Here is a 10,208-nt window from a genome sequence, read left to right as displayed (position 1 = left end):
TCGTCTTTGTGGATAAAAACAATACAACAGGATGAAACCTTCCAAATATAAACTTAGCACTATTTTCTTACCTGTTGTCAGAAATGACCTAGGGCACGAGAGGCCTATTTTAGAAGATGACTGATTGACAACGTTAAAACCATTTGTGGAAAAGTACCTCTTTATTTTGCTGTAAAAGCCACGTTTCGGTATAGATCCTTAAATGTCGCTATTGTACAAAATAAAGATGTCAGTATCCACAAAATATGTCAATTTTGTAAGAAAAATATCGCCATGCATCATAATCAGTCACGTGGAAAACCAACAAAAGGTATAAAGGGGGGTCGTTTCGATATCCTTGCATCCCGCACTTCTCCCGCAACTGTGTCCGATCGGATCTGTAGTGAAATTGTAAGTACAGTTTTAACATGTTCAACCATTAGTATATCATAAGTAGTCTTAGTAGAGCATTAGCAAATCTTAGTAACGCATTGGTAAGTCTTGCTTTTTTATGCTAACCATACGCACTGACATTTTTTGTCAGTCGAACAGGACATGCTCGGCCGAACACGTGCTGCCCTCACTGTTAGTAAGCGATGATTAGAGAGTGAATGAGTGAGTTGGGTTTAACGCGTATCTTAGTGTGGGAGGAAAGTGATGCAGGTCTCAGATGTTTAGCACTCTGGTGAAACCGAAGAGCACGGGTATGGTGCTGACAAACCTAGAAACATAATCGGGGCAAATTGGTATTCGAAACCACAATCATAGGTTTCTGTTGTGCTCAAGGGACTTCGCTCAATACAGCGAATTGCGAATTATCCATATGCTAATCTTGTCTGCATTGACAGTGGGCATCCTCCGTGGTCTAGTGGACGGAGCGTCCGGTGGGAGATCGGAAGGTCGGTAATTCGATCCCTTGAGCGGGTTGTTATGACGTAAATTGTAATAAAAAGGTAAATTGTAATACTTGCAGCAAATTGTCATAATTTTGACGTACATTGTAATAATAACGTAAATTGTAATAATATTTGCCGTAAATTGCAATACGCAAATTGAAATAAAAATTGACGTGAATTGTAATAATCTCTATTTGCGGAAAAATGTAATAAATTCTTACGTAAATTGTAATAACCTTACTACCGTAGTGTCCAAGACACCAATTGACTAGAAATGATCTTTGTCAGTTGAGCTTGCGTTTCACATGTACAATTTGAGAAATACTGTGTATGATGACAAACGTACAAAACTGTTAAGTTAGAGATGATTGGTATAGGCTTTATCGTACAATCGTCATTAAAGGGTGGTGTCAACATCGATAAATTTAAATGACTGAAAGATCCATCCTCGGGTTCAAAATGATGGGTTACACAACCGTATATTCGACAAATAACTTAATTGTGACATATTGTTCCATACTCTTATAAGGCTATTCAAGATGCTTTTTGCATGACTTGCTTCAACAGTACGTTGACCAGTTCGACACGACTGAACGAGTGATGATGAAGGGCACAAACACAGGCTGGTCAACGAGTGTGTCGATTTGCAGTGGAAACGCTTTTCGAGTTCATAAGGAGTACATGATCCTTTTCTTGGCACAAACGAGGGAATTTAATCATATTTACACAATTCATTTTATTTTGACGAAGAATTCAAATTCAACAAATTAGTTGACAAATCCCGTGCATACACAAATAACATCCGGTATCTTCGGATAACTCTTGTACAGTTTCAAAAAGTATACGAATTATCATAAATTTCTTGCAATCAATTGCTGAAATATATCTGCTTGTATCCAAATAGAAAGGAATTGAAAATTTATAATGAAAATATGTTTGTCACTCAAGTAAATTTTCTCTTTGACCTTGAAACGTACTTGAAGATCATTAAACTCGACAATCGTTATTGGATTGCGCCAAGAAACATTGATACGAAATATATACGTACAATAATTCCCTGAAAACATAAAAGTAATATGGGTGTAATAACCAAGTCTCTTAATTCTTTACTTTGGTTTCTTTCATTCTTTCTTATCTATTTTCTTTTGCTCTTTTGCACATACAGATTGACTGAAACAGATGAGAAGCTGTCTCAGTGCTTACCAAAAACAAACAATTAAATGTCTATACATATTAAACAATAATTAACTTCAAGAGAACTAGGCTCACATTTGAACTTCATGGGCAAGTAAGGCAAGGTGAGCTTCTACAGAAGAACTAACACACACAGGGTTAAACTAGAGAATTACTAAAAGTTTAGCATTATATATGCAATGTTACTTTGCATTTACATTAATTGTTTGAGGCTTGGTGTGAAATTGTGAAACTGGCTTACCATTGCTTTAGACCATAAATTTGACTTGGTGACTTGGTGACTTGGACATGTGCCTTCTGGCTACCACATGGCTTGAAAAACTGACGCCAGAGCATTTACCTCCCCTTGTTAAATATTTAAAAGGGCAGTAGCCTAAGACCAGTTAAAACAAATTTTAGAACTTAAAACGGAATGGGAATATTACAAATTGCAAAGAAACGAAAAATGAATATACCCTTTTAGAAGCTGAATGAAAACGATGAAATTTTGACCGCTACATTGGGCTAACATCAAGCACTGTAATAACTGTATACTGATGAGGGCATAGTGTCGGAGATAAATATAATTTGGTTTCTTAGGTAGTCACTATTCTTTTCATTGGAATGTTAAGAAGGTATGCTATAATTTCAATATTTTATTACAGTGCTCTTAGCTTGAATTATTTTAATCCTCTTAAACCCCCAGAGAAGACTATCCTCTGAGGTAATTTGTGTCCGTATATATGTCACAAATTAGTGATAACTTATGAAAAACGTAATTATCTTTTTCGAAAATTATGTACCGCATTAAACGTGAGGTACCAAATTTGGTATCAAGGTTTTTTGCTTGGCGCAATCCACCAACGATTGCCGAGTTTAATGATCTTAGAATACTCATTGTATAAGGTCAAAGAGAATATTTACGTTAGTGACAAAACCCTTTTCATTATAGATTTTCCATCCTTTCAATTTTGATCAAAACAGATATATTTCAGCAATAACTGATTGCAACAAATTTATTATACATTCTGATGCTCTTTGAAACTCAACAAGACATGCCCGAAGATACCGGATATTATTTGTGTATGCTTTGAATTATGATTTCGTGACGTTGTCATGATGGATTCTGTTTTTGTTGTTGGGGCAAGGAGTTATTATCCCAGCAAAAGTTGTCAGTAAGTTGCTGTTAGTTCTTCATGACATATGAAAGGAATCCAGACAGTTACATTTATTCATTTATTTCATTAAATATACTTCTTCCTATGAAAGGAAATATTTAATGTTATATTCATGATCCATATGTTAATCATACATTGCTACAAATATTGCATAAGTTAACATGGTTTGCATTTATTTATTATTATTTCTTTATCTGTGAGAAGTTCACAGAGATCGAGAATACACAATATCTAATAGTATATACAATGCAGGTAAAGAATATCCATGCCCCTCTTTTGATATTAATAAAAACATTGTACATAATGTTATGTATTAAGTATTCTCTTTTCCCATGCATGGGAAATCTATGCTGCATTTGCGGACGACTGTTGATTTTTCCTTTGCCATTGCACAGGAGATCTGTCACTCGTTTGTTGTATTTGAATTCTTCATCAAAGTATAATGTATAAATACGATTGAATTGTCTCGTTTGTTTCAAGGAAACGGTCATGTGCTCCTTATCAAATTAAGTAAACCTCCAATGCAAATCGACATAATTTCAGGGTCCGGTTGCACAGAGCTCTCTTCGGTAACTCATAACTCAATGTTATTGCAATGGACTCCTAGCTAAGCAACTATTGGATGATAAATCAATTAACCTATTTGTCGAATAGACGTACCTAATGTAATCCCCCTGTACCAACCCTGACAAGGATAGGTTCTAGTCATTTAACGCCTTTGACACCAAACTTATCAGGTTATTACAATTTACGTAAAAAGAAGTTATTACATTTTACCGCAAGTTGAGATTATTAGAATTTACGTCATTTTTTATTACAATATGCGTATTACAATTTACGTCAAATTTTATTACAATTTACGTTGTTATTACAATTTACGTCAAAATTGTTACACAATTGCTGCAAGTATTACAATTTACCTTTTTATTACAATTTTCGTCTAACACGGATGGTACTTGTTAAAAGATGGTAGTTGTAGGTGACCTGCCAGGCCCTCGTCATTCAGGGGTCAAAATGACAGTGGTCAACTCGGAGTCAGTATACTGTGACTAAGTTGGGTAATCAATCTGAAAATGCAGCATGGTATCTCAGTGGGCTAGAACTATAACACCAGCATTAGTCCGGATTATCACAAGCACACCACACCCTTCCACACACGCACACGTGCATGCATATCGCTTTATAAGTGCAATAAGCTTGAACGCGACGCCTTACTGAGGCTGACTTATATCATTATGGATTTCAATTTCTTTAATTAGTCTTCCCATGCAAAGTAACGAAATGTCGCATAGCAAGAAATAAAGAAGTCAATGCAATGATTCCAGATTGTAGATATCTATGAATTTGTCAGGTCCGTGTTTTGGAACTCGTGTCTGAGGGATGCGAATACGGGGATACTTCAAATAGTGGTGTCTGTGTTTACTGTTGTAAGGGGCGGTGGGGTTGTCTTGTGGTTAAAGCGTACGCTTGTCACGCCGAAGGCCTGGGTTTGATCCCCACAAAGGTACAATATGTGAAGCCTATTTCTCGTGCCCCCGCCTTGATATTGCTGGAATATTTCTAAAAGCGACGAAAAACCATACTCACTTTCTGTCATAAACTAGCATGCAGGATGAAGGAATCTAATTAAACTTGATTAAATGTAAACGATGTCTTAAATATAAGTCATTCATGTTGTTTGTCACTTGTTTGTCAATTAAATCATGGCAATGAGAGGTAGTGAGGGTTTGATGGCAAGTCTTAACAAGATTTGATCAGCACATGAATGATATTGAAGAGTCTTTCTTACTTCACAGCTATTTGAACAGCAGACATGAAGTTCGCCGTATTTCTCCTTGTCTTGGCATGTGTTTGCGCTGTCGCCCTAAGCGCTCCTAGTAAAAGGAGGTGCAAACGCAAAGGTGAGAACGGCAATGGCAATGGCAACGGTGAGAACGGCAATGGCAATGGCAACGATGACAACGGCGAGGACAATGGCAACGGTGAGAACGGCAACGACAATGACAACGGTGAGAACGGCAATGGCAGTGACAACGATGAGGACAATGGAGAATGTGACGAAGATGATGATGATGACAAAAATGATGACTCGAACGACAACGGTAATGACAACGGCAACGGCAACGGTGACGGCAATGGCAATGACAACGGTAACGGCAATGGCAACGGCAACGGTGACGACAACGGTAACGGCAATGGCAACGGCAACGGTGACGACAACGGTAATGGCAACGGCAACGGTAACGGCAATGGCGGCGGGTAACGGCAACGTTAACTGAGCTCGAACAAATGCTCTTCCAGTGCATCTTTCTAAATGTAAGTTATATGAATGTGACATACCCTTAGAGTTAACAGTTTTTGTTCGACGAACCTTTTCCATATACTTGAATTTATATTTTCTACCTTTGAAATGACATGCCGACAAAGCAGCAATTTATATTTAAAAAAGCATGGATGCATTGAACACATGCACAATTCACGCCAGAGGGTATATGGGCAACATTGATTCTTGTCATGTCGGTTCGAAAGGCTAAATTGTACTGGTACATGTGATGGCACAAAGTGGTCAGAGCATGTACCATTATGCAATCAGTATCAATTATCCATTAGCTCAACTCCTATACCTGTTGGGGATGTTGTAAACATTGAAAATTGAGCCTAAAGAATGTTTTTGAAACAATGTATTTTTTGTCAACAGTCTGAAGTGTAATTCTATTTTATTCTGAGTTAATTCTCCCCTCCCCTTCCCCCATTAAATGGTTCATTAAATCGTGTAATCAGCAAATATGCAGCCCTATCACGGTGGCCTGTGAGTAATTGAGTCTCTATAACCGGCCGGGGTCGATAGAATGAAGGCTTAACGGTTTTACCATGACGAAAATATCAGTTACATATTGTGGTGAGAAATCCAACCATTATACCACCACACATCCAGTGTGATCCTCAGATCCGTACTGATGATGTACAGCCGGATAACGTACTAAACGTATGCTTTTACTTTCAGGTGAAGCAGTTTCCCATCGAGCGTAATCAAGAATGAATGTCTTGCAATCTTGAATAAATACTTTTCCCTATCTTTTAATCTTTGTCGACAATGCTTTTGTTGTTAATTATTGAGAGCTATGACGCTTAATAGATCTTTGACGATAGGTCCGGCCATTAACGGATATTCGGAGAAATTATTATGGCGATTTCTTCATCATTTTGTCAGATAAGGATAGCCGAGATCGGCGTTAAACAACAAACAAACAAAACAAAAAGGACAAGGATAGTTGAAGGTTCGTGGATTCTAAGAGATTTTCAAACATGGGTTAAGGTGGAAGAACACAATCAATTGTTTGTGGAGTAAATTATTTAGATCGGGGCTCTCGACGAAAGTGAAAGTTTAAAACCGTAACACTCGCATTGCAATGAGCTGCCACACGCCACATAGTGTCCTATCAAAAACCAATAGGAGAGTAAATGCCTTGGCTGGACGTCATACTGGGGTCAGTTATCAGCTTTAGATGTTCAGTGGTATTATAACCGCAGGTCTAAATCAATACTATTGACTTTCTCCCCCTTGGTGTGTGTGTGTGTGTGTGTGTGTGTGTGTGTGTGTGGGGGGGGGGGGGGGGGGGGGGGGGGGGGGGACGGTTGGCCAGGTCGTCTAAGGTTTGTCAGTACCATAGGAATTCTCATGGGTTTCATCAATGTGGAAATTTAAAACGTCTGATGCGTGTTTCACTTATACCGTTATATAAACGGCACACTGTTCAAAGCGGCGTTAAATTCATTCAAACACTACATTAAATACACGTCCATCTGTAATAGTAATCGGGCATGTCTACCTTGGACATTTGAGAATTCTTTCAATTGTTGGGGATTCATGGAAGAATAAGCCACAACAGGGCTTTCCCCAACATTACACGGAAGCTGACAGGGCGTTGTGTAACTGCATTAAGCCCAGCTCACTCACTCTCCACTTTTGTAGATTTAAGGTTCCCAGTATTAAATGTTGTCACACATGATAACTTTCAAAGGACTGGCCAGTTGCTATCAGGTCAATCAGTTTATTTCGTAAAGAGGCATGTATATCTTTCATACCGTAAAGCGCATGATAGCAACAGATTATACTCTCATTTAGAAATGGATTTGTATATTCATGTTGATGTGTAGTAGGATACAAATAAGTAAATTTAGTTTAAAAGAGGGTGCAGGGTGGCCCCGTCGTCTAAGGCGCCGCAATTCGCTGTGCAGATTTGCGTCCTTTTGGCACACAAGAAACCTATGACTGTGGGTTCGAATCCCGGTTCGTCCAGATTATGTTTCAAGGTTTGTCAGCACCATACCCGTGCTCGTGGCTTTCACCGAAGTGGTACACGTCTGAGACCTGCATCACCTCGTGGCTTTCCTCCCACAATAAGCTGAAAGCGACGTTAAACTATACTCACTCAGTCACTCACTTGTCATTTCCGTGTTCTCTGTTATTAACATCGTGGCCAACAATGCCGATCCGATAAATTCGAGCGCTATGACATGGTCGTCACATTTGTTTTTTCCATAACCAAATCTTTCCCTTTTCCATTGTCATTATAATATACTCATATATGTGTGCGTTGCCAGGATTCCAGGAACAAACCGACCTTCTTTGATTGTTCTAAGAGTTAGGGTTAATCTTTTGCGACAAGAACTTGTTGGTACATTTGCTAGACCCTACAATCCATCTCTCCTGGAACAGAGGGTTATGGAGCTTTATATAGCGATCCAGGGCAAAAGTTGATAGTGATATTGTTTTGTTACATCAATCTTTACACTTATAAGTGCAACTGGATTAGTGAAGTGAAAGTATGAGCGGGTCTGTTGAAGCACCTTAAAAGGGCAGTTTATGATCGTGTTTCTCACAATCCTTTCTTTAATCATCAGAAAAAACAGTGCCGTGTACGAATATATCATTGGCATGCATGCATTATGTTACTTATTAACTGTCATATACTAAAACCATACTCATGGTGTGTGTTAGTTTAGCCTGATAAATACAACCTCCGTGGTAAATCAAACAATATAGCTTATCTCATTCACAAACAATCTTTGCACACTGTAGCCATTGAAGCTGGGGTCACAGGCAGTGTACTGTGTAGTAATTCAAGACTGAGTTCAGATTGTTTCATAACCTGAGCCTTATCACCATCTCCCTGTTTTTAAATAGTAGTTAGCACCTCCTCTCCCCCAAAATCACATACAAACGTCGATCGAATGGATAGCGCGTATTTTTGTGCTTAAGTCACATGGACATTGTTTAGCTTCATAAACTGTTCATAAGAAACACGTCAGACAGCTTTGACATCATTGATGGCTTAGTCTTATGAGATGATGTAAACATTAGGGGAAATGAGCTCAAGTAAATACAGAAATAGAGGGTCTAAAATTGCCACAGTGTTAGGCCCGAAAGTCTATTTTGGATTTAAATTGTGATGAAGGAAGTAGAGGGTAGAGAGAGAACAAGATAACACATCTTAACAAAACCTACCTGCCAAACAACGTTGGCAGTCAACTCGCTCAGAAAAACATGGCTATTAATTCTCATATGTGTCAGGTTGCCCTAACCTCGCCGTCACATATGTGCACAAAACAAGTGCATTGTCTAAACTAGGCTACATATGCATTTCTTCAGGCGTTTCAATAATGCAGTGCGCTGTCACAGCATGCAATACATTTGTTGCTTATTTATATATATCCACGTCACACACACACACCAAGAACAAGTACACTTATTTGAATATTACTAATATTACATGAATGTTACTGAGCAGTCACTGAGAGTTTATATCTTTGTGCTTAATCAGCAACATTAAGCCTTTCACGTATATTACAACTTTGTAAGTTAACTTTCCTTTCCAGAAATACCATCGAATGGTGACAGAGGTGAACTTCTACCCCAAGAGATGTGTCTTTGACTAAAATTTGCTTTGTTATTTTTGATTTCAAGTGATAGCCTTCACCTGGAAGGAATTTATATTTTTTATTTTTTCAATTTTTCTTTTCATAAGTATCACTCTGAATTTTGGGTTTTGAAATAGCATGTTGCAGAAATAACACCTGTTGGACCCTTAGACTTGAAAGAATACTCTAATCATTGTCCCAAACATGCCCCATTTTGTGCTTCGTGCTTTGTCAGACCATACCCATACTTGTGAATTTCTCAAAAGCTTTAAAAGGGTTAAAGCTATTTTTGGAAGTATTAACGGGTTGATTGGTGACTACCACAGAAGTAGCAAATGGAGTTATGTCCGATGAAAATCTCTGTTTTGACTTGTGCCATACGTTTTCGTGTTTTTCGGGTTTAACAACTAACTTGCCTTTGCATGTGTTTTTTTCCACCGGTGGTGCAGGATACGCTAACATTTTTGCAAACACCTGTTATCCTCACTGTTTGATAGTAGTTTATACACGTGAGTATGTATAAGTTGTATGTCATCTTGTGTATAGTAATCCCTCTTTTTGGGGTGTACTACAAACTGTTATTTGATGATAATAGGTGAACAGTTTTCTCATGTACATGATTAAATGCATAGGGATGATTAAAATTATATATGAGTGATTGATGTCAATCTTGGAAGTGTATAAAATAGCATTTACAAGTCATACTGCCATAACAAAGTGGCTAATGCTCAAGTTAATGTTCGATTTGTTGCTATCTCCCAAGGTGGACAGAACTTAGTTTTCAATGGACATAGATTCCGAATTAAGAACAGAAGAAACACCACCATACATTGGCGTCCGGCGACAGGAGAAACGTGTGGAACCATTTTTGGACCCTGGGTTCCAGGACAACCAATCACTTAGAAGGCTGGCACTCCAGGCTCAAGAGATCGGGCCCAAGTCATCCAAACATCTTTAAATTTATTGACAAGAATGAACAATCACTTTCAGAGACAATATTGATGCAAATTCATGCCGCAGGACGACTGTCACCAAAGAGAAGGAAATATCTCCAATTAGA

At 38.3% G+C, this 10,208-nt stretch overlaps 1 protein-coding gene across 1 annotated transcript; it reads left to right on the top strand.

Moving 5' to 3' along the window:
- The first annotated feature begins 294 nt into the window (after positions 1–294).
- Positions 295–6,308, top strand: LOC124126726 (aspartate and glycine-rich protein-like). The gene is made up of 3 exons (XM_048388551.1): positions 295–390; positions 5,023–5,542; positions 6,231–6,308. Exon 2 carries the CDS (start codon positions 5,040–5,042, stop codon positions 5,487–5,489), a length of 450 nt encoding a protein of 149 aa, XP_048244508.1. The 5' UTR covers positions 295–390; positions 5,023–5,039; the 3' UTR covers positions 5,490–5,542; positions 6,231–6,308.
- The last annotated feature ends 3,900 nt before the right edge of the window (positions 6,309–10,208 follow it).

The sequence above is a fragment of the Haliotis rufescens genome, unplaced genomic scaffold, assembly GCF_023055435.1.
Source record: "Haliotis rufescens isolate VD_foot unplaced genomic scaffold, xgHalRufe1.0.p SCAF_73, whole genome shotgun sequence".
Taxonomy (NCBI): Eukaryota; Metazoa; Mollusca; class Gastropoda; order Lepetellida; family Haliotidae; genus Haliotis; species Haliotis rufescens.
Note: the sequence above shows the minus strand (reverse complement) of the source record. Positions and strands in the feature narration are given on the sequence as shown.